The 25397-nt window shown below is 42.1% G+C and overlaps 1 protein-coding gene across 5 annotated transcripts in view; it reads left to right on the top strand.

Annotated features, from left to right (window-relative positions):
• Positions 1-25397, top strand: part of NELL1 (neural EGFL like 1) — a 499897-nt gene that overhangs the window by 308967 nt on the left and 165533 nt on the right. For 3 of the 5 annotated variants that reach the window (XM_038764520.1, XM_038764519.1, XM_038764517.1), the window contains one exon: positions 18696-18818. The exons of the other annotated variants lie outside the window; for them this stretch is intronic. In XM_038764520.1, coding sequence (XP_038620448.1) covers positions 18696-18818 — 123 coding nt within the window. The remainder of the gene's footprint in view (positions 1-18695; positions 18819-25397) is intronic. 5 annotated transcript variants of the gene reach the window in all.

The following is a 25397-nucleotide window of genomic DNA, read 5'->3' as shown; positions in this document are numbered from 1 at the left end:
ATTTTGCATAACCCTGTTGACTGTATACAGTGTAGTTTTGCAATTCTCAGATGGTAGCAAATGGGCTATATTGGTAGAGCCAAGCCACCTGACACTTCATTTCAAATGGGCCTGAAAAGCCAAGAAACTCAGAAGCTAAAGAGGATCCCAGTGGCATAGAGTTCTCAGTTCTCCTGGCTTTGACCAAACCAGTTTATACCTGGTGCATTTTGTGATGCCAAAAGTGTTACCCTTTCATGATAGAGAAAGAAAGCAAGTGGAGATAGTAAGATTGTGAGCTTCTTGGGAGACAGGCAGGTATCGGGTGTAATTTCCACCTGTGTATTCTCTCCCAGCCTCTGGAACTGTGCTTGGCACACATTAATAAATATTATTAGGTCTCACAATTATGACCTGATACATGAAATATAGTCCTGTCAACCACCTTGTCTCATTCCAAGTTTTTATAGAATTTCTTATCTAATTTAGAGACCTATTTTTAAAAGAATCAAAATATAGGTAGGAACCAGAAAAGTAAGTTCTAATGAAGATTTTCTGAATCCATCACACTAACTTTTGCCTTCAGAAAATAGTCAGTAATGAGGGGCCAGTATTGTCCTTGAGTTTGAGACTATTCTCTGTTGAATGTTTCCCAAAATAATTAAGCAGGGATCCACACATAATGAACCAGAAGTCTTTGCTGCTCATTTTGCTGAGGATTTACAGAGCTTCAAATCTTTCACATTTTTAAAAGTAAATGGGTGATTTTTATTTTTTTGTAATCCTCAGGGAAAGAGCGAGGTTTGTAGTGGTGGCAGATTAACCTTTTCTTCACAGTCTTGGTTTAAACCTCCAGTACCGTTACTATCTTTAGAAATAAGAGGGTAAGTTTAGGGGAAAAAAATATCTTCAGCTATGTGACCTTGAGAGACATTCTTGGCAGTGATAGTACAGAAATGTGTTTTCTTACCTCCTAGCCAGGCAAATTTCTGCACAAATTCTACAGCCAGGATAGACCATTTCCTCATATAACATATGCCCCTGACTTTATTCAGCTTGATTCAATAATTGTGGGTATTTGTTAAGCACTTACTATATGCCAAACACTGCGGTAAGCACTGGGGCAAATACAGGCTAATCAAATAGGGCACATGGAGTGCACAGTCTAAAGAGGTGGATAGGGAAGAAGATGTATTTAATTCCCATTATCTAAATGAGGATACTGAGTGAGACACACTGAAGTTAAGATATTTGGCTCAATTTTACACAACAGGCAAGTGATGGTCTCCTGACTCCCAGTCCCATGCCCTTTCCATCGGGCCATGATTTATTTTTTTACTCAATTTCCTGGGTAATAACAATTGTGTAGATCTGCTCATATAAATTCAATTGATTGATTAATTACAGTAACTTTAAATTTTACTACTGAATGTCCAGAAGTTGGAAGGAGTTGTCGTTTATGAAGACAGGCATTCATTCATTCATTCAATCGTATTTATTGGGCGCTTACTGTGTGCAGAGCACTGTAATAAGTGCTTGGGAAGTACAGGTTGGCAACATATAGAGATGGTCCCTACTCAACAGTGGGCTCACAGTCTAGAATGGGGAGACAGAGAACAAAACAAAACATATTAACAAAATAAAATAAATAGAATATGTACAAGTAAAATAAATCAAAAAATAGAGTAATAAATACGTACAAACATATATACATGTATACAAGTGCTGTGGGGAAGGTAAGGAGGTAAGGTGGGGGAATGGAGGGGGGGAGGAGGGGGAGAGGAAGGAGGGGGCTCAGTCTGGGAAGGCCTCCTGGAGGAGGTGAGCTCTCAGTAGGGCCTTGAAGGGAGGAAGAAAGCTAGCTTGGCAGATGTGGGAAGGGAGGGCATTCCAGGCCAGGGGGATGATGTGGGCTGGGGGTCGAAGGCGGGACAGGTGAGAACGAGGCACTGTGAGGAGGTTAGTGGCAGAGGAGCGGAGGGTGCAGGCTGGGCTGGAGAAGGAGAGAAGGGAGGTGAGGTAGGAGGGGGCGAGGTGATGGGGAGCCTTGAAGCCCAGGGTGAGGAGTTTCTGCCTGATGCGCAGGTTGATTGGTAGCCACTGGAGATTTTTGAGGAGGGGAGTAACATGCCCAGAGCGTTTCTGGACAAAGACGGTCCGGGCAGCGGCGTGAAGTATGGATTGACGTGGGGAGAGACAGGAGGATGGGAGATCGGAGATAAGGCTGATACAGTAGTCCAGACGGGATAGGATGAGAGCTTGAATGAGCAGGGAAGCAGTTTGGATGGAGAGGAAAGGGCCAATCTTGGCAATGTTGTGGAGGTGAGACTGGCAGGTTTTGGTGATGGCTTGGATGTGAGGGGTGAACGAGAAGTTTCAGGAAAAGTGGGGGTGGTGCTCATTTACTTTGAGCCTGAAATTTCTTGGGGAAGACTTAGCGAGCGTGAGGTGTGCAACAGGACTCTTGGGAAATTGTTTTCACTGAGACTAGTTCTCCATTTTGGGGAACTGTTTTAGAATCCTCATGCAGATTTTTGTTAACCTATTTTTCCCCATACTGAAGCCATAGAATCAAGCATTTATGAGAAAGACAATTTAAGAAGCCCTTCTGGTCTCTGCTCACCCTGTTAGAAGCACAGTGATTCTGGCTAGCAGAGATACGATTGATGATGATGATGAATCAATAAATACAATCAAATGAACCGAGGGTGATTGCTCTGCACATAGTAAGCGCTCAATAAATACGATTGATGATTTGCCAATGCATTGTAAACTCCAGTTTGCCTGCTCATTGGGGGCAGGGGATGGGGGTCTCCCAACTCTCCCAGGTGCTCATTACAGCGTTCTCAACATGGTGAGCGCTCAGTAAATAGCATTGATCGATTGCACGCTAGCAATCCCAGCCTCAATCCGGTGAGGACGTGCAGGAGGGATGCACATCCAGCGGAACAATCCGCTTCCCGGGATTTGCGGAATGTCCAAACCATTCCCAGCTTGGTGTGTAGTTTTGGGATTTTGGTTTTTTTTGTCCCGACGGCATCAGGAGCCCTTGGTTTCCCCCCATTTCCAGGCCTTATTTTGATGAGGTTTTGAAGGAAAGATCCAGAAGGAGCGATGGGATCCCCAGGATCAGGACCGGTTGAGCCGTCAACACTCCTTTTGCATTTTTGTTTTCCTCTTCTGCCAAGATTCGACATGCCGGTTTGCGGTTAGGTATTATTAAAAATAGAGTTACCGACTGAAAAGCAAAAATCTGGCATTGAGGGCAGTGTCGGATGCAGGCGGCCTTCGCTGTAAATGTTTTGAGGTTCGACCAACGGGACTGAGCCCCCCTTTTCCTCTTCTCCCGTTCCCTTCTGCATCACTTTGACTTGCTCCCTTTATTCCAGCAAAGATTCGACATGCCAGTTTGCGGTTAGGTGTTTTTTTTAAAATAGAGTTACCGACTTAAAAGCAAAAATCTGGCATTGAGGGCAGTGTTGGATGCAGGCGGCCTTCGCTCTAAATGTTTTGAGGTTCGACCAACGGGACTAAGCCCCCCTTTTTCCTCTTCTCCCGTTCCCTTCTGCATCACTTTGACTTGCTCCCTTTATTCCAGCAAAGATTCAACCTGCCAGTTTGCGGTTAGGTATTTTTTTTTAAATAGAGTTACCAACTGAAAAGCAAAATCTGGCATTGAGGGCAGTGTCGGATGCAGGCGGCCCTCGCTCTAAATGTTTTGAGGTTCGACCAACGGGACTAGCCCCTTTTAGCCCCAGACTGAACCCCTTCCTTCCTCTCCCCCTCGTCCCCCTCTCCATCCCCCCCATCTTACCTCCTTCCCTTCCCCACAGCACCTGTATATATGGATATATGTTTGTGCATATTTATTATTCTATTTATTTATTTATTTTACTTGTACATATCTATTCTATTTATTTTATTTTGTTAGTATGTTTGGTTTTGTTCTCTGGCTCCCCCTTTTAGACTGTGAGCCCGCGGTTGGGTAGGGACTGTCTCTATATGTTGCCAATTTGTACTTCCCAAGCGCTTAGTACAGTGCTCTGCACATAGTAAGCGCTCAATAAATACGATTGATGATGATGTGACACTGCCAGCTACTTCTCTGCTAGTATGTGTGCCCTCCTTTTGGAAATGTTGGTTGTCTTGATACCTGAGCTTGATGATATGCCTTCCTGATATACACTACCCTGACAGTCAAAAGGACACATTTGACTGGAAATCTCCTGTGGGTAGAACGCGCATTTATGTTCTTTTCATTCTACTATTATCTGTGGTTTTTTGAGCATGAGGAAAAGTAATTCTCCTTCTGAAACACAAAGGTTAAAAGGGAGGGAAAAGAAATATAGCTTTTAGGTTGGTTAGGTGGAATTTCTGTGTGATACAAGAGCTAGGAGACAGATACCTGCATTTTCCAGTAACAAGTACTTCACTTCAGCTTTTCACCCATAGGTCCCAAAATGGGCCCTCATAATGCCTGGGAACTGATGCAAGCTTATTTTTTGGTCAGTCTCAGTAGAAGAACCATCACATCGTTTGAGGTTTCATTTTGCCTAGTAGCAATTTTTCCCACCTTAGCTTGTTCACACATGTTATAAATTTTTCAGTTTTGAAGGCAGCATGGGTTGTTGCACCCAGATGAAGGCAAGAACGTGTCTTTCTAATGCTGAATCCACCACTGACACCCTTGTGAGGTGTAGGGCGAATTATTTTAGTAGTCTTAGTTCTTCTATTCAGCAAGGCTTTTAAGCATGTCATGAAATACCTATTATCACAGAGTGCTTAGAGTCCCTAGGAAGACAAATTATCTAACTATGTTAGTTTATATATTGTCTTAATTCTCAGTACTGTCAGGTCGATTACTTGAATTTGGATTGCTATTTTAAGGAACTATGATTCCAGGGATTAGCTTTCACATAAGTAGATTTTGGGAATTCTCAGTACCTGTCACTCTTGGATGATCTGAAGAGGTCATTTTAGAGCTATTGATGGCATTTACCTCATTAATGCATTTTGCATGGTATTATTTTTCTGTTTTATGATATCTTGATGGAGGTTCCACTAATTATGTACCTTCATTCCAAGATGTAGCAGTGTATGTTTATTATTTTTCTTTCTTTGTGTCCTTTGCCTAGAAAGCTTCAAGGTAAAACACTATTATAGGTTTAATTAGGTGCAGGGAAGGTATATGGGCGGGCTATTTTCTAGGGCAATTATTTCATTTAGTTTGTGTCAAAAAAAGTGCTGTTCCAGAAGAATGAGACGATCTTGCTGTTCTGCAATGCCAAATGCTTTGCAGACAAATGTGCTAAATATTTATTCATGAGAGGAGGAGAAGCAGTTGAACAGAAAGTATAGGATAACATATATGCTTTAAGCATCGGATAGATAATGCCGGTGACTTTTTAGGATGTAAATTAACAGTCTGTGGGGCCCTTGTGGGAAAAAGCACAATCCTGGGAGCCAGGAGGCCTGGGTTCTAATCCAGCTCTGCCACTTGTCCGGTGTACGACCTTAGCAATCGGTTTACCTCAGTGGCTCAGGTTCCTCAACTGTAAAATAGGGATTGAATACTTATTATCCCTATATGACTGTGGGCTGGGGACTGTATCCAATCTGATTATCTTGTAACTATCTACCCCTGCTCCTAGTTCAGTGTTTGGCACATAGTAGGCACCCAATAAATACCAATTATTATTATTATTTCATTATTATTATCATCACTATTTCTGCCTTCATAAAACATTGTATATAACTGTATATATTTATATATATATGTATGTATACACTATGTATACAGCATGTTTATGCAATATACATGTATATGCAGCATGTTTTATGAAGGCAGAAATAGCAATTATAATGATATGTATATGTTTTTGAAGGCAGAATTAGCAATTACATTAATACATAGCTGTGTGAGTGTGTATATACAATTTTATTAGGCAGGTAGTACACCAGGGCCAACTTTTCAGTGTGGCTTTTTAAGATGATGTGCTCTGTCAAGGATCTTTTTCTTGCTAATAACTACATTTTTCAAAAACTCAAGTCCAAATTTGTTTTGGGTAATATTTTTGTTGGAAACACTTCAGGGAAATGGGTTGCATTTTTTATTCAACTCATGTAACAGCGATAGGCGGTGAAGAGAAAAACAAGTCCGTCATAAAAACTAAACGTAAAACATTAAAAAGAAATCCAGGAAATCCTTTGAAGAGTCTGTGAATGATAGTAACGGTAGTTGAAGGCCTACAGAATGCAGCACACTGTACTAAGCTCTTGGAATTCAACAGAAGCACAAGACATGTTTCCTGTCTAGAAGGGGCTTACACTTTAAAGGGGAGATAGCTATAGAAATATTGAATTTGCACAAACATACAAGTACTGAGGATGGGCATAAATAAATGCACAACTGCAAAAAATGACTGAAGAGTTGCTAATAATTGTGGTACTGTTCATTAGTTGGGAAAGGATTAGTGGAGAGGATAGATTTTTAGGAGAGCTTTGAACATGGGGAAGACTGAGGTCTAGTTGGAAACAAGGAAGATAGGAGTTTCAGCCCTGTGAGTAAAGGGATCAGAAGTTGAAATACTCACTAGTGCTTTTATGTCTGCCCTCTCTGAGAGGGGAAGAGAGGAACCATCCACCTTCAAACTGGTGATTAGTGACTAATGTATCTTCACTTAAACTTGCCTAGTTATTCCGTTGTCACTTTAGTCCTGAAAGAACTGGATTTAATGGCTGTTGTAGATGCTGATGAGTTAATTGCATCATTCAGAGGAATTGTTTTCCAGTGAGAACCCATCAAACTTTGACAGGCCAGTCCATCATTGCAAGATGGCAAAACCGATGAAGAAGTACTCATGATTTCTCCACCACCGGCCAAGCTTTTGAGATTTGGATGTCTTGTGTTAATTTTCATGATTGTAGGTGGATTTATAAAAATGAATGAAGACCCTGGTGGGGAGGGGAATTCAAAGGTGTGCAGAGGTTTCTGGAGGAATTAGCAGCCTGTTATTAGGTATTTTATAAAGAAATGGACCAGTGTAGCCTAATGGAAAGAGCCTGAACCTGGAAGTCAGAAGACATGGGTTCTATTTCTTATCTGCCACTTACCTGCTGTGCTGTGTGACCTTGGGTAAGTCACTTCACCTCACTTCACTGTGCCTCCATCACCTTGCCCCCTCTCACCTCTGCAAAATGGGGTTTCAATACCTGTTGTTCCCCCTAATCCACTGTTTGCCCCATGTGGGACCTGATTATCCTGTATCAACCCCAGTGCTGAGCACAGCACTTTGGCACATAATAAGCACTTAACAATTACACAACAGGCAAAAACTCCTCAGTCTCGGCTTCAAGGCTCTCCATCACCTTGCCCCCTCCTACCTCACCTCCCTTCTTTCCTTCTCCAGCCCAGCCCACACCCTCTGCTCCTCTGCCGCTAACTTCCTCACTGTACTTCGTTCTTGCCTGTCCCACCATCGACCCCCGGCCCACGCCCATGTCCCACATTAATTAACATCTGGAAAAATATGAAAATTAGTGTGCTGTACACTGGGTTTAACTGTTGGTAAAGTAGTTTAAAACACATCATCACACAATTCCCTTTACTATTAGGGGTCCACACCAGGTCCATCATTTGGGGGATAGATCACTCTACTTCCAAACCCCTGGGGCTCCCATTATTCTGTGTCATTATTGTTGTCTTGGTCTTACAATTTGAAACAAATATGACTTGCGTCACCAGCAAAATTGGTCCTAAAGAAAATTACGAGTTTAGAGCAGACTTTTGCCTTCCATTTGTGTGGTAGGTTGGACAGAGCTATTACTCTTAGATCTTTATCTCTTTCTGGAGCTTGATGTTATCTATTGACCTCCCTTACCATGTACCGACTTTCTGGATACAATTTTGTGGGCTGTTGGATGGCAAACGGGTTGTTTGTTGTTTGTCAAACAGGTTGTTGCTGTCAAACTGCAAGTAGAATTTAGTGACAGCTTTTCTCCCAGTTTCGGCATTGCTGCTAACCCAGTTCATTGGAAATCCCTGAAGCAGTAAAGTTGTTGGATTTCAATGACGTCACGATAGCTATTTGAATCATTGTTAACTATTCATTGTAGTTAATGCCCAATCTCTGATGCTGGTAATGTTGCTCTGGTACTTTAAGATTTATAGATTGATGGATGATTTTTGCCTTTGGCAAATTTAGAAGGAATGAGGCAAAGGGCTGTTGAATAGTGTAACAAATGCCAGTAGACCTTGCTTTGAAGATGGGACATGGCTTTAAAATAATCCTTTACAGTGACTGCCCCAGTAAGTTATCTTGCATTGCAGTAAGGTTAACTATGTTTTCTGGTTGGTTCATGGGTGTAATCTCCTACCAACTATACTGTACTCTCCAAAGTGCTCAGTACAAAACTCTGCACACAATAAGTGCTCAATAAATATACTGATGTACTGAAAGCACTTCTGGGCATCTGCCCCTCTCTTTCTGAAGTTGCATCTTCTGAAGATGGTGCAGTTATGTGTGTTAAAAATAATAATGGAATTTATTTAGCGCTTACTAGGTGCAGAGTACTGTTCTAAGCACTGGGGAGGTTACAAAGTAATCAGGTTGTCCCTTGGGGGGCTCACAGTCTTAATCCCCATTTTACAGATGAGGTAACTGAGGCACAGAGAAGTGATTTGCCCAAAGTCACACAGCTGACAATTGGTGGAGTTGGGACTTGAACCCATCACCTCTGACTCCAAAGCCCGTACATTCTCCTGTTCCAACAATGCTTTCAGATTTATTTTCCCTACTAAATTGTCTCAATCTCCCATTTGACTTTGGTACTCATTGCATGTATCTGTGCACTTCTGTAGATGATTTAAGATCATTTTTTTTTCCTCATTTATATCTGCTTGCATGATTATCAGATTGTAAGATTCTTTTGTATGTTCTCCCATGCATATAGTGGAAGAAGTCTATGGCTGAAGTGACCTCAGCAATAGTATTGCTGTTAAACCAGTAGGACAGGAACCAACCCACAGAAGTTCTCCAGTGCTAGGCTTCTGCCTGAATTAAATCCTCAAATCAGTCAGAATCAGTCCAGGATGCCAGAACATCCTTCTGCACTGCTCAGGAAGCACAAAAGAACAAAACACCATATGTGAAGTCTTAAGTACCCTTTAATCCCACACATGTTACTGAAGGGCTGATGCCAGCCTTTACTGCCTGTTGGCTATTTCTCCTTCTTCCTTCCCATGTTGGGTGTTATCAGACTCCCCAGTTCCTCCCCTTTGGCTTCCTGATCTCCACCATCTTCCAAGTACCCTCATACAATTGCCTCTGCCTTGTGTGCCTGGCATTTATAAACTTGCTCCCAAAGAGCGACCTTGCAAACTCTTTGGTTGTCCAGACCTTGTGGTTAACTGGCGTCGACTCATCAGAACTCTTTGGTTATTTTCTTTTAATTGGTTGATCACATCTTGGTCTATTAAATTGTATCTGCAACTGGACACTTCCCCAATTCCAGTTTGTTGCCCAGGTTTATGCCAAGAGCCAACAATTCCTGCAAGCCTTCGATGTCCACATTTGCCAGGTATTTTCAGAATTCCTGGTAAGCCTATCCACCTGCAGAATGACCTAGATGGTTCTCCTGTTGGATTGTTTCCACTCTCAGTCAGGAGAAGCATAGAAAAATATTGGACAGCATTTCAAGCTCCTTTATTCCCTCTACTTCCACAGTGTCTTAAAGATGTGTCTGCCAGACGAACAGCTCTAAGCACATGCTATTTGCAGCTCTGTATGTTCCTTCCATCTTTTAGCTGACACTATCGTCCTTCTCTCTTCATGCTCCCCAAATTCCTGCCATCAAGAATCCTCTGCAATCTGTCATTGGTTGTTGGTCAGAAAGTCTACTCTTGCAGCCCTCCTTTGGTTGATAGGTGGTATCTAGATCAGAAATATTTTCCACTAATGGCACAGTCCAAGCAGGTTGCTAGCCGTTACCATGATAAATTGTCGGTGGTAATGCCTTAGGTAAAGCAAGCAAAATGACACTTTTCTTCTTACTTTGCATATGAGTCATCAGCTGGGCTATCTAAAATGTTGTGCTGTAGCTGGCAGCAAAGTACAGAACCATATGGGTGAAACCACACTTCCATCACTGGCATCAAAGGGATTAAATCATCACAGGGTAGTGTGGGAAATAGGATGTGATGGTCACACATTCTGTGAGAGAAACTGCTGTTGTTTCTGACCATCATCTTATAGCCACTTTTGGGGAATGAAGAAACCCACGAACAATTCTGCCACAGCATCACAGCAGCCCCGTTGAAAATAGAATGTCAAACTCCAATCCCCAGCATATGCAATGAATGGGCATTTGTCCATGATGCTGTATTGACAGGCAATTGTCAAAACACTGGGCACAAGCAAAAGAAGAACACCAGGATTGTTTTGGAGCAAATGGCTTGGAGATAAAAGGCTTACTTTCTCTGAAATATTGATAGCACTGGCAGCACCTTGAGGCACCTGAGAATTGCAGACAAAAATGAGGCTTTTAGGAACTTGCATTTTGGCTTGCAAATTAAATTACAACAAATGTGTGGCATTTGCTGTGACGCCAAAGTAAAAGTAATCCAGTGCAGTGCAGACCACCACAGAGCTAGAAACCTCTTAAAGATTGCTCATGACATTATATAGCCCTGCTCAGGCCATCATAGTACCTCTGAGGTATTAATATTAATTCTAATAATTCTTACAGCATTTGTTAAGTGCATAGATGAGCTAAGGCACTGGGGCACAGTCTGACTCCCCCTCTAGGCTCTAGGCTTGTGGTGGGTAGGGAACATGTCTACCAATTCTGTTAAATTGTCACATCGTACTCTCCCAAGTGCTTAGTACAATGCTCTGCACAACAGTGAGTGCTTGATAACCATGACTGACTGATTGAACCAACACTCATTGTCTATCTTATCCCAGTTTTTCATATGAAAAAACTGTGGCTGAGAACACACAGTAGGCTAGTGGTAGAGCTGGATTGGGACTTGAATTTTCCCACGCTCTTTTGATTTGGCTAAAAAAGACCCCTCTACTCTCATCATAATCAAGAAAAGAATGATAACACAATGGCAACAACATTGCAATGTTCTCTTCTGCATCTATTTTATTTGTACATGTTTATTCTATTTATTTTATTTTGTTAATATGTTTTGTTTTGTTCTCTGTCTCCCCCTTCTAGACTGTGAGCCCTCTGTTGGGTAGGGACTGTCTCTATATGTTGCCAACTTGTACTTCCCAAGCACTTAGTACAGTGCTCTGCACACAGTAAGCGCTCAATAAATACAATTGATGATTATAATAATGATAGTAATAATAATGGTACTTGTTAAGCGCTTACTATGTGCCAAGCACTGTTCTAAATGCTGGGGTAGATACAAGGTGATCAGATTGTCCCACATGAGGCTCACAGTCTTAATCCCCATTTTATAGATGTGGCAACTGAGGCACAGAGAAGTTGTGACTTGCCCAAAGTCACACAGATGGCAAGTGGTAGAGCTGGGATTAGAACCCACAACCTCTGACTCCTAGCCCATGCTCTTTCCACTAAGCCACGCTGCTTCTCTGACTCTTACTATTATAGATGAGGTTTGGCACAACATACAAAACGTACAATATGTGAAGATATGGAATTTACACCAATGCATGGAAAAGTCACCACAGCCCAGAGCCATAGCAAGTCAGGAAAGGAACTCTACAGGGGATGTAATGAATCAATCAGTGGTATTTATTTAGCACTTACTGTGTGCCGAGCACTGTACTAAACATTTGGTAGAGTAAATTACAATAGAGTTGGTAATCATAGTCATGTTCCTTGCCCACAATGAGCTTTACAGTCTAGAAAGGGAGACAGACATTAATAAAAATAAAAATTTATAGACATGAACAGAGGTGTTGCTTGGCAAATACCAAATGCTCAAAGGGCACAGATCCATGTGCACAGATAATGCAGAAGGGAGAGGGAATAGGGTAAATAAGTCCTTAATTGTGAAGCCTCTTAGAGGAGACACAACTTGAAAATGACCTCTTAGAGGGGATGCAGCTTTAATGAAGCATATATGGAGGGGGAGGAGTTCCAGGCCAGAGGGAGGACATGAGAAATGGGTCTACATGAGCTAGACTAGATAGAGGTACAGTGAGTAGAATGGTGTTAGAGGAGTGAAGTGTGTGGGCTGGGCTGTAGTTGGATATCAGTGAGGTACTGTAGAAGAGGGCAAGCTGATTGAGTGCTTTTAAGCCAACAGTAATGAGTTTTTGTTTCATGTAGAGGGGGAAGGACAACAACTGGAGGTTCTTGAGGAGTGGATAGATGTGGTCTGATTGTTTTTTTAAATCTGATCCGGTCAGAAAACTGCAGTATGGACAAGAGTGGGGAGAGAGAGGAGGCAGACATTCACTGAGCTCTGCAAGCAGAAAGGGACACACTGCTTAAACACTTGCACAGGTGCATCCACAACTGCAGATCACTGAGGAAATGTCACAAAATAGCAAAGTCACCCCCACCATCCCGAAGAAAGGTGAAAGATCATATTGTGGAAATTATCATGGCTTCTATAGTGCTGATGAGATCATATTCAGCGTCCTGATTCCCAACAAAAGTACACTGTTAACTGAACACTCCCAGAATCATAGTGTGACATCAGACCACAACACAGGGCAGCGAACATGAACCTTTCTGTGCACCAGATAAATTGAAGTCTCAGGTAGTATCAAGGCTAAACCCATGGCATAGTGCTATCAAAAAGGGAACTGCTCTCTGGGAACAAAACTTTGTAAGGAGCAAGAGACAAAAAAGAGAACAATACCAAGCACTACAGCCTTTAAAATGAGAATAAACAAAGAGACAGTTTCTTGAGTGTGTGTTTATACACAATGGGACCAAGATTATGGGTGTTGCATTTGCCTTTTCAGTCATGCATTCAGATGAATTCTAATCTCAGTGGTGTCCTTAACTGTAGTCACACACACACACACACACACACACACACACACACACACACACATAATTTGCTGAGAGCCAACACAGCCCAAGCTATGTAGTCAATGAACTTAATTCTTCCAGGATCTAAAATTGCTTTCTAGTAAGTTCACTAATTCAATCGTTTTTATTGAGCACTTACTGTGTACAGAACACTGTACTAAGCGCTTGGGAAGTACAAGTCGGCAACATATAGAGATGGTCCCTACCCAACAACGGGCTCACAGACTAGAGAGTTACTAATTCACTCACACAACTAGGAGGTATTTACTGCATTCCTGTTTCTGTTGGTCATACAACATTACATTAAATGGTCCTACATGTCTGAAAGATTTAATGCTTGCTACCAGGAAATAAACTTATGCACTGGAAGAATTGAAGTCATTCTTACAATCATTGCAGCCTAACCTATTTACCATGTGTAGAGGTTTTCCATTGATTTTGGGTGGAAGCAAGAGAAAATTAAAGAACAATCTGTACAATGCTTATTTGAAAATTGGTGGAGTCATTCCTGGAGTTACCTGTGACATTTAAAGATTTTTAGAGAATTTCATAAACATTCTCTGCTCAGTAGCCATCCTCCAATTACATGTCCAGAAATGCTCTGGGCTTGTTACTCCCCTCCTCAAAAATCTCCAGTGGTTACTAATCAACCTATGCATCAGGCAGAAACTCCTCACCCTTGGCTTCAAGGCTGTCCATCACCTCGCCCCCTCCTACCTCATCTCCCTTCTCTCCTTCTACAGCCCACCCCGCACCCTTTGCTCCTCTGCCGCTAATCTCCTCACTGTGCCTCATTCTCACCTGTCCCGCCGTCGACCCCCGGCCCACGTCATTCCCCTGGCCTGGAATGCCCTCCCTCTGCACATCTGCCAAGCTAGCTCTCTTCCTCTCCTCAAGGCCCTACTGAGAGCTCACCTCCTCCAGGAGGCCTTCCCAAACTGAGCCCCATCCTTCCTCTCCCCTTCCTTTTCTCCATCCCCCCGCCTTACCTCCTTCCCTTCCCCGCAGCACCTGTATATATGTGTATATGTTTGGATGTATTTATTACTCTATTTATTCATTTATATTGCTTGTACATATTTATTCTACTTATTTTAGTTTGTTAATATGTTTTGTTTTGTTCTCTGTCTCCCCCTTCTAGACTGTGAGCCCACTGTTGGGTAGGGACCGTCTCTATATGTTGCCAACTTGTACTTCCCAAGTGCTTAGTACAGTGCTCTGCACACAGTAAGCACTCAATAAATACGATTGAATGAATGAATCTCCAGGCAATTACAAAAACATATATTCCTGAGGATCCATTGCAATCCATCATTCGAACCCGCACCAGGCCCTCTGCAGCTGTTCTCAGGCTCATTGTCAATTGCCAGTTCAATAGGATATATGTGCAGGACACTGTTTGCCCTTATGGGACTGAGCCTCTCAGTTGAAAGAACCAAGCAGAAGCTTGCTTTTCATTTGGTTTGAAGGGAAAGATGAAAGTACTATTTGGGACTATTGTAATTTCCTTAATTCTTCCTAACGATGGGACAGTTCATGCTGGGAGTTGTTTCAGTAGTCATCTTTGGATTGGGAAAATGCCCAGGGTGTGTGAAATTGCTAGGTGAGCCTTTCCAAATATTGCATAAATTATTCATTTCTCACAAATGTCACATTTCAGCTTTCCTTTTCTGCCTGTTTAACATTTCCTTGGCCCTATTTCTCTAGGTTCTCTGCACTGATGATTTGTACACAATCTAGAATCGGTCGAGTGGTCCTGACCTTTGAAGCCTTGGGGACCAGATAATCTAGAATCAGCAGTGTGGTTCTGGGGCTGTACTCTTGTGGTTTGGGTGTGAGCGAAAGGATTACTATCGTGCTTCTCTGAAGATTCAAGAAGCCCAGGGGAAATTTCATCCAAAAAGAATCCAGGGCCTCTGGATAGCATTTAAGAGTTCCCACTACATTCCAGTGGTTTTCTGTTAAGGCACAGAGCATTCTTAACTCACTCTTGTACTTAGGATGACAGCTTCCTCAAGCCTTTTAAAGTTCTCATTGAACCACTTAAGAAAACAATTTGTTAATGTGATAACAACAATTAGCACTCAGCTCCCATCACCGTTGGACAGGCAGATTGGATTTCTTCAGTGTCTTTCAATTGAGAAAAAAGACCAATAGGTAATAACTGTTTTCAAGTGTGCTCCAAGGAAATTGAAAAGTGGACAGGTCTATAAAGCGGTTCCTTCAATCGAAATGCAATGAGGTGATCATAATAAGAACAGCAGTTCCTTTCTGTCAATCCGGTTCTGCCTACATAAACTACAGTAACGTGTATGGATAGAGAAGTGGTGTATTTGTTTACTGGTTCACACTTTGAAAGTGTCACCGAATCTTGCAACCTGCTTATTTGTGTTTTGATAAAATTTACAGAATTGCATGCAAAATCAGTATGTAGTAGAGCTGTCTATTCTTTAAAAACAATGGCAGTGTGGTCTCATGGAAAGAGCACAGGCCTGGGAATCAGGGGACCTGGATTTTAATCTTGGTTCCTCCATGTGTTTGGGTGACCGTGGACAAGTCACTTAACTTCTCTATGTTTCAGTTTCCTCATCTGTAAACTGGGAATTCAATACCTGTTATCCCTCCTACTTAGACTGTGGAACCCAGTGATTTTGTATCTATCCCAGTGCTTTGTATAGTGCTTGACACATCGTAAATGCTTAACAAATACTATTTTATTATTACTGTTATTATTATTATTTTTATCATGTTTTGTCAATATGGCTGAAAAAGCTGATTCAGTACTGGGAGATGCTTTGTAATTGCACGTAAGGTTAATGGGCTAATGGATCTGTCTCCCATATATTCATTCATTCATTCAATTGTATTTATTGAACACTTACTGTGTGCAGAGCACTATACTAAGCACTTGAAAAGTACAACTCGGCAACATGTAGAGACAGTCCCTACCCAACAGTGAGTTCACAGTTTAGAAGGGGGAACAAAGCAGACAGGTATCAATATCATCAAAATAAATAGAATTATAGATATATACACATCATTAATTAAATAGAGTAAGAAATATGTACAAATAAACACAAGTGCTGTGGGGAGGGGAAGGGGGTAGGGCAGATGGAGTGAGTGGGGGCGATGGGAAGGGGAGGAGGAGCAGAGCATAAGGGGGGCTTAACCTGGGAAGGCATCCTGGAGGAGGTAAGCTCTCAGTAGGGCTTTGAAGGGAGGAAGAGAGCTAGTTTGGCAGATGTGTGGAGGGAGGGCATTCCAGGCCAGAGGTAGGGCGTGGGCCAGGGGTTGACAGCAGGTCAGACTAGAACGAGGCACAGTGAGGAGGTTAGCGGCACAGGAGCAGACTGTGCGGGCTGGGCATTAGAAGGAGAGAAGGGAACTGAGGTAGGAGGGGGCAAAGTGATGAAGAGCTCTGAAGCTAATAGTGAGGAGTTTTTGCTTCATGTGAAGGTTGATAGGCAACCACTGGAGATTTTTGAGGAGGGGAGTGACATGCCCAAAGTGTTTCTGTAGAAAGATAATCCGGGCAGCAGAGTGAAATATAGACTGAAGTGGGGAGAGACAGGAAGATGGGAGATCAGAAAGGAGGCCGATGCAGTAGTCCAGTTGGGATAGAATGAGAGATTGAACCAGCAAGGCAGCGGTTTGGATGGAGAGGAAAGGGCGGATCTTGGCGATGTTGTGGAGGGGAAACCTGCAGGTTTTGGTGACGGATTGGGTGTGTGGGATGAATGAGAGAGCAGAGGGAAGGATGACAACAGGATTGCAGGCTTGTGAGACAGGAAGGATGGTAGTGCCGTCCACAGTGACAGGAAAGTCAGGGAGAGGACAGGGTTTGGGAGGGAAGATATGGAGCTCAGTCTTGGACATGAGCTCTGTATAGAACCTTTCTCTGTTTTTTTGAGCCTGCCTTTTGGTGTCCTGTTGTTCTCAGAATCTTTGCTTGAGGTGAGCAGATCCCTCTCCCAGTTGCTGTCTGCCAGGCTAGTCTGTCCACTACAGTCAACTACCAACAATCCCCTACTATGACACATTGTTTGAAGCGGGGTTTTTCTTTCGATTAAAAATTATTTACCTTGCCTTTTTGGCTTATTTTTGTCAGTTCTCCATACTGCAGCAGCGTAGGTCCTGTTGAGGTTCACCATCCTTACCTGGGCCACCCAATGGCGTTGTGTCATTGTGTCATTAGCATGGCCTAGTGGATAGAGCACGGTTCTGGGAGTTAGAAGGACCAGGTTTCTAATATCGGCTCTGCCACTTGTCTGCTGTGTGACCTTGGGCAAATCACTTCACTTCTCTATGTCTCAGTTGCCTCACCTGCAAAATGGGGATTAAGACTGTGAGCCCTGTGTGGGACAGGGACTGTGTCTAGTCCAATTACCTTGCATCTACTCTAGCATTTAATACAGTACCTGGCACGTCGTAAATGCTTAACAAATACCACAATTATTGAGAAGAAGAGTGGGTTACTGAATAGAGTCAGAATAGGCCTGGGAGTCAGAAGAACTTGGATTCTAATCCTGCCTCTGCCATATTTAGTGTGACCTTGGGCAAGACACTTAAATTCTCTTTGCCTGTTACCTCATCCATAAAATGGGGATGAGTGTGAGCCCCATGTGGGAAAGGGACTGTGTATGACCTGATTAACTTCTATCTACCCCAGAACTTAGAACGGTGCTTGGCACATAGTAAGCGCTTAATGAGTATCATAATTATTATCATAAGTATTACCACACTATCCTATTCAGTGGCTCATTCTCCAAGTGCAAATTTAAAATGGTTAACATGAATACAAATCATGAGACTGAAGCATTATTTTTTAATGCAAGCCCCATTTGACTTTTAGCCACATTTAATCATTTATTGCTTTATGACATTCTCATTGCCACACTGCTCTATTTTAAATGTTTTTCATCTGCTATTTAAAAAAAATTTCACAAATTTTCCTTGGGGACAGGTGGAATATTTAAGGTCTGTTTTAATTATCAAACAGTGGAGGATGAAAAGCTATTTAGTCTAACTAAATTGTCCTCTGCTTAGGATTCATTATCCTGAAGATATAACTGAGTGGATTGTCTCTGTATTGAAAATAATGACTTCTACAGTTTCTGGCTTTAAAACTTTAAATTACTGTTACCTGGTAGTTTTTTAAGTTATTTTTCATGTTCTCTGGGATTCAAAATGTTGTAGCATGAATGGATGATAGGTTACTAATAATTTATATACCAAGTATCAACCCATAGCTATTTAAATGTTGAATTCTGAACCCTCTGAAAATCGGTTTTAGAGAATTGTGAACTATTTTTGGATCCTAAACTTTAGCTTTACTGGGCTATACCACCCTAGCTACTTTCAGTGTTATGCCTAGGCTCACTGATCATGCAGAAATATATTTCTCACACTTCCGTACACCACAAATCTACTTTAGTCATCACCATGACTAAACGTGACCATGCACATAACTTGACCAGAAACATAGTTTTATCCTCTTCAGTATAAATAAGCTGTATAGTGCCTGGCCAGAATGTGTTCTCAAGCTGACCAAGGCATCAGCTGGTTTCGGTAGCCAGTTCCCTTCCATGTCCAGCCCTTGTTATAACCTTGTTATTAGTTCTAACTCACTTTTCGATTGTCAGATCGGCAAACTCAAGAGGTCTCTGTCTTTTTTTTTTTTTTTCTCCCCGTAGAACATGATGAATGTGGTAGTGGACAGCATGACTGTGATAGGAATGCAATCTGCACTAATACTGTCAGGGGACATAGTTGCACCTGCAAACCCGGATATGTGGGGAATGGGACCATCTGCCGAGGTAAGTCTGTTGCTTTGGGGACTTGATAAAAGCTACAGACTCTATTAATATTTTTTGACAGTCATCTAAATTCTGATAACTTCTGATGCCTGGGCATTGTCATGGACATAGCCACTGATTTATCACCTGGCAATTGCAGCAGGAATGGGGAAGATGAGAATTGATCTATGCACAACTTCCTATTGAGGAAAAAGCTATCTTGGTCAGTGAAACAAAAGAACAACTGGCCAATGTAGATAAGCTTTGGAAGCAGCATGGCTTAATGGAAAAAGCATGGGCTTGGGAGTCAAAGGTCATGGGTTCTAATCCCAGCTCTGCCACCTGTCAACTGTGTGACTTTGGGCAAGGCACTTGACCTCTCTGTGCCTCAGTTCCCTCATCTGTAAAATGGGGTCTAAGACTGTGAGCCCTACATGGGACAACCTAATTACCTTATATCTACCCCAGTGCATCTGTTCTAAGGAACTGTGATCGGCACTAGTAAGCATTTAACAAATACCATTATTATTATTATTCTCATTATTTGTGGTAAGGCACCCTGACTCAGTGACAACAGTAGCCTGTGTTTGAACTCAAGTGGCTGTTGAGGGGCAAAAGAAGACAATCCATTATGGAGAATCAGGATTAATTTTTCCAGTTTCCCAGAAGCAGTCTCTACATGGGGAAGATTTGGCATCTGCCATCAGCATCCAGAAATAGTCTAATCTTGAAGATATAAGTAGATCTGCATTTAACAAAATTGAAGGAATTGGGTTGGGGTTCTTTTGTTGTTTATTTTTTAGGAAAGAAATTTCATCCTTTTGACTAGTTGCCCAGTTAATAATCTTTGGACTCCTGTTGTTTTAGGTGAACTAGATATCAGACATTTTTAGGAATCCTATGGCATCATGGAATCACAGTAGCCGTGTGAGTGAGCTCACATTTTGAGTTCTTGCATCCGAGGATAGGACCAGCACATCTCTGGCCCCCTTGTGTCCGGGAAATTTGAATGATGTACTATGAAATATTAGTTCAAAAGTGTTCCTAAGGGCCCTTAGAATTTTATGGAAAATGAGTTTACCTTGAATTTTATGAATTGGAAAATTGATTTTCTTAGTGATTTATGAAAAATCATCAAGTAATGCTTGAGTCATTTTCTAGTGCACCCATAGTCTATCAAATGGCAAATGTCTATCAAGTCATAAGATAGCCTGTCTCTCTGATTTACTGTCTGTAGCACCCACATTTTTATTTCACAGACTAAAGACACTGGCCTGTTCTTGATTTGGGGCTTTGTAACTGAAAATATTAGCCAGTGGAATTTAAGGTAACAGACCAAGCTGAATGAGGCTTCTTTTGTGGCTCAAATGAAGGGATATATGCATATATGTGGGTGTTTGAACTCATCTTTGCTGGATTTAAGAATGCACTGTTAGATATGGAAGTAATGGAAAGAACGTATTTGATTTGATTGGTACATGGGAGCACAGATTTGAAGCTAATAAGTGTTGTGAATCATGACAGAATTTCCTTGAGGTCAGCATCAGTATAGGTGAAATAACAGGAAATGCAAATCTCTCAACTTACAGATGACTAAATCATTTAGGAACTGTTGGCATATTTTGGAAATTATCCAATTTTTCCCCTTCTCTTCCTGGTTGTTTCTATGATCCCTTCCACCTCCACTACAAATGCTTAGGGTGAAATTAAATCTTTTACAGTATTAAAAGGATCTGGCAGGGGAGGAGACTGGAAACATTAGTTAAAGTAATATTGTTTTGGATTGTTGATAGATTATGTTCACCGCCTCTGTTTCTGGAGTTAGCAGGATAATAACCAAGTTGGCAGTTATGTGATAGTTGATTTGGAATATGAATACTAGCTTTCTGTCTTATGAAATTGTAAGCATCTCAAGGGCAGAGGTTGTGCCTTTTACTTTTACTGTAATAATAATAATAATAATAATAATAATAATAATAATAATGGCATTTATTAAGTGCTTACTATGTGCAAAGCACTGTTCTAAGCGCTGGGGAGGTTACAAGGTGACTAGGTTGTCCCATGGGGGGCTCACAGTCTTAATCCCCATTTTACAGATGAGGTAACAGAGGCCCAGAGAAGTTAGGTGACTTGCCCAAAGTTACACAGCTGACAATTGGCGGAGCCGGGGTTTGAACTCATGACCTCTGACTCCAAAGCTTGTGCTCTTTCCACTGAGTCACACTGCTTCTCACTGTAGAGAGGTGATCAATCACATGCCATGAAAAGAATTAATTGTGCTTATGAAACACCATGTGTGTTGAAGAAAGTCCACTGGGCTATCCTCTTCCTGGTGTATATGCTTATCATTTCATCCCATTTGAAAATGGATGACATGTTTCAAAATCAGAGTGAAAGGCGGGTAAATCACCATCTATTTCCAAAGTCTCCTATACTTAAATCAGTGAGGATGTTAGCAGAATCTCTAATATGTACATCAGAAGTTTCTATGTATTGTCATTCTTCTACTAAGGGCTCCATGGGAACTTTCGCAGAAGTCACCAATGATCTGCTTCTTATCAAATCCAATGGCCTCACTCCATCCTAAACCTCCTCACCTTCTCTGTTGTCTTCAACACTGTGGACTACTCCCTTCTCCTGGAAACATTATTCAACGTTGGCTTCACTGGCTCTGTCCTCTCCTCGTTCTCCTCTTCTGGCCATTCATTCTCAGTCTCCTTCGTGGGCTCCTCCTCTGCCTCCCATCACCTAACTGTGGGGGTCCCTCAAGGTTCAGGTCTGGGTTCCCTTTAATTCTCCATCTACACCCACTCACTTGGAGAACTCATTCAGTTCCATGGTTTCAACTACCACCTCCATAGGATGCTACCCAAATCTACGTCTCCAGCCCTGATCTCTCTCCCTCTCTCCAGTCTTGCATTTTTTCCTGCCTTCAAGACATCTCTATTTGGATGTCCTCCTGTCACCTCAAACTTAACATGCCCAAAAGAAAACTCCTTATCTTCCCACCCAAACCCTGTTGTCCCCATGACTTTTCCGTCACTATAGATGGCACCACCATCCTTCCTGTCTCACAATCCCATAACCTTGGCATTATCCTTGACTCCTCTCTGTCATTCAACCCACATATTCAATCCATCACTAAACATGTCAGTCCCACCTTCATAACATAGCCAAAATCCACCCTTTTTTCTCCATCCAAACTGCTACCACATTAATACAATCACTCATCCTATCCCACCTGAATTACTGTATCAGCCTCCTTGCTGACCTCCGTCCTCCTGTCTCTCCCCATTCTAGTCCAGACTTCACTCTGTTGCCCAGATCATTTTTCTACAAAAACATTCAGGACATGTCAACCCACTCTATAAAAAAATTCTAGTGGTTATCCATCCATCTCCACATCAAGCAAAACTCCTCACTATTAGCTTTAAGGCACTCCATCACATTGTCCCCGTCTACCTCACCTCACTACTCTCCTTCTACAACCCAGCCCACACACTTTGCTCCTCTAATGCTAACCTTCTCACTGTGCCTCTGTCATGCCTGTCTTGCTGCTGACCCGTGGCCCACATCCTGCCTCTGGTCTGGGATGCTCTCCCTCCTCAAATCCTTAAGACAGTTACTCTCCACCTCTTCAAAGCCTTACTGAAGGCACAGCCCCTTTAAGAGGCCTTCCCAGACTGAGTCCCCCCCTTTCCTCTTCTCCCACTCCCTTCTGCATCACCCTGACTTACTCCTTTTGTTCTTCCCCCTTCCTAGCCCCACAGCACTTATGTACATAGGTGTAATTTATTCATTTGTATTGCTGTATGTCTCCCACACTCTAGACTGTAAACTCGTTGTGGACAGGGATTGTGTCTGTTTATTGTTTCCCAAATGCTTAGTACAGTGCTGTGCTCATAGTAAGCCCTCAATAACTACGATTGAATGAATGAATGAATGAGCTTTCTCCTCTTCCAACCTCTTCCTACCATTACCTCTTATAAAAATGATGGTTTTTTTCCTCCTCACAACCCTGGGGAGCAGGGCTGTGGAATTATGCAGAAAAGCCTATTTTGTATAGTACTTCTAAATATTTGCTAAGCACATAGTATAGTATTCTGTGTATAGGTTGCGCTCAATAAATATTGTTGATTCATTCCTTCAATCATATTTATTAAGCACTAACTGCGTGCAGAGCATTGTACTAAGCACTTGGGAAAGTACAACAATAAAGAGTGACAATCTCTGCCCACAGTGAGCTCACAGTCTAGAGGAGGGGGGATGATGATGATCATCATTATAAAAAGAGAGATGGCAGGCAGGAAAGTCCAGTATACCTTGTACCACTACAAATAATAAAATTGACAAGTTACCAAATCAGAATTAGATCAATTGGATTATACTTAGATTATATGCAGGGGTTTTGAAAATATAGCAAGGGAAATGAGAACATCTTTGACCTAAGTAGTGGTAGCACTAATGAAAGAATTCTAGAACCTCTGTAATGTAATATGAGGAAATATTCACAAAGTTTAAACTTGAAACCATGGTTTTAGGTGTGTAGACAAATGTGGAAGTTTGATAAGGGATAATACCATATGACATTGTACACTGTATGTAAACGTCATCTTGGATTTATAAGAGAAGGCTCATGCCTGACAAATTGTTTAAATTGGAAGATGCATGCAAATATGGTTACGTGGTTGTTTAACTAAACATCATAATAGATATAGTACTTCATGATAGAAACTGATTGATCTATGATTTCAAAACACAAGGTAGATTAGAACTGATTTAGGTTAAGAACCAGTCAATTTAGAGGAATTTTTCAGGATGACAGGACTAAATAGACTGCCCTAATTAGAACTACTTAGAATTTGTTGTATATTAAATTGCATCACTTCTCTAATGACTGAATACTTAATCATGAAAGAAAGGTATGGTGTGCTTGCTATATGCAGAACATTATACTAAGCATTTGGGAGAGTACAGTACAAGATAGTTGGTACACATGTTCCCTGCCCAAGCACTTAGTACAGTGCTCTGCAAACAGTAAGTGCTTAATAAATATGATTGAAAGAATAAATGAACTAGCTCAGTCTAGAGGGGAAAACAGACATTAAAATAAATTATGGCTATGTACATAAGCTCTGGGGTGAGGTGAAGGGAGGTGAATATCAAGTGCTTGAAGGGTACAGATCCAACCAAGTTTATAGGTGATGCAGAAGGGAGATGGATTGTTCACTTCAAGTTTATCCTTTCCTGCCTTAACTCCACCCTCTCCTCTGCCAGACAAAACTATTCCTCCTCCCTTATTGACACCCATGCCCATCATCCCCGTCAGCTCTTCCATAAATTTAACTCCCTTCTCAGGCCCCCTATTCCTCCCCCTCCTCCATCCCTCACCCCCAACGGATCTGGCCTCCTACTTCATTAGTAAAATTAACTCCATCAGGTCTGAGCTCCCCAAAGTCACTCCTCTCCCTTCTCCAACTTCCCTGCTCTCAACCCTCTCCGCTACTCTCCCATCCTTCCCAGCAGTATCTTTAGATGAGATATCCTCCCTCCTCTCAAGTGCTACTCCGGCCACCTGTGCTTCTGACCCCATTCCTCTCATCTTATGAAATCTCTCACCCCTTCCCTCCTCCCCTCCTTAACTTCCATTTTCAACAGCTCACTCTCCACTAGTTCCTTCCCCTCTGCCTTCAAACATGCCCATATCTCCCCCATCCTAAAAAAAACCCTCTCTTGACCCCACTTCCCCTTCTAGTTATCGCCCTATCTCCCTCCTACCATTCCTTTCCAAACTCCTTGAATGAATCATCTACACCCACTTCCTCGAATTCCTCAATGCCAACTCTCTCCTCGACCCCCTCCAGTCTGGCTTCCATCCCCTACATTCCACGGAAACTGCCCTCTCAAAGGTCACCAATGACCTCCTTCTTGCCACATCCAACGGCTCCTACTCTATCCTAATCCTCCTCGACCTCTCAGCTGCCTTCGACACTGTGAATCACCCCCTTCTCCTCAACACGCTATCCAACCTTGGCTTCATCAGCATCTACATCATCTATTAAATCCAGTTCTTTCAGGACTAAAGTGACAACAGACTATGTAGGCAAGTTTAAGTGAAGATTCATTAGTCACTAATCACCAGTTTAAAGGTGGATAGTTCCTCTCTCCCCCTCTGAGAGAGGGCAAACATAAAAGCACTAGTGAGCATTACAACTTCTGATCCCTTTACTCACAGGGCTTGGAATGCCCATCTTCCTTGTTTCCACTAGACCTCAGTCTTCCCCATCTTCAAAGCTCTCCTAAAAATTTATCCTCTCCAATAATCCTTTCCAAACTAATGAACAGTACCACAATTATTAGCAACTCTTCAGTCATTTTTTGCAGTTGTGCATTTATTTATGCCCATCCTCAGTACTTGTATGTTTATGCATATTCAATATTTCTATAGCTATCTCCCCTTTAAAGTGTAAGCCCCTTCTAGACAGGAAACCTGTCTTGTGCTTCTGTTGAATTCCAAGAACTTAGTACAATGTGCTGCATTCTGTAGGCCTTCAACTACCGTTACTATCATTCACAGACTCTGCAAAGGATTTCCTTGAC

This window comes from Tachyglossus aculeatus, chromosome 22, assembly GCF_015852505.1.
Source record: "Tachyglossus aculeatus isolate mTacAcu1 chromosome 22, mTacAcu1.pri, whole genome shotgun sequence".
Taxonomy (NCBI): Eukaryota; Metazoa; Chordata; class Mammalia; order Monotremata; family Tachyglossidae; genus Tachyglossus; species Tachyglossus aculeatus.
The sequence above is the reverse complement of the archived record's forward strand: the minus strand, read 5'-3'. Positions and strand labels throughout refer to the sequence as shown.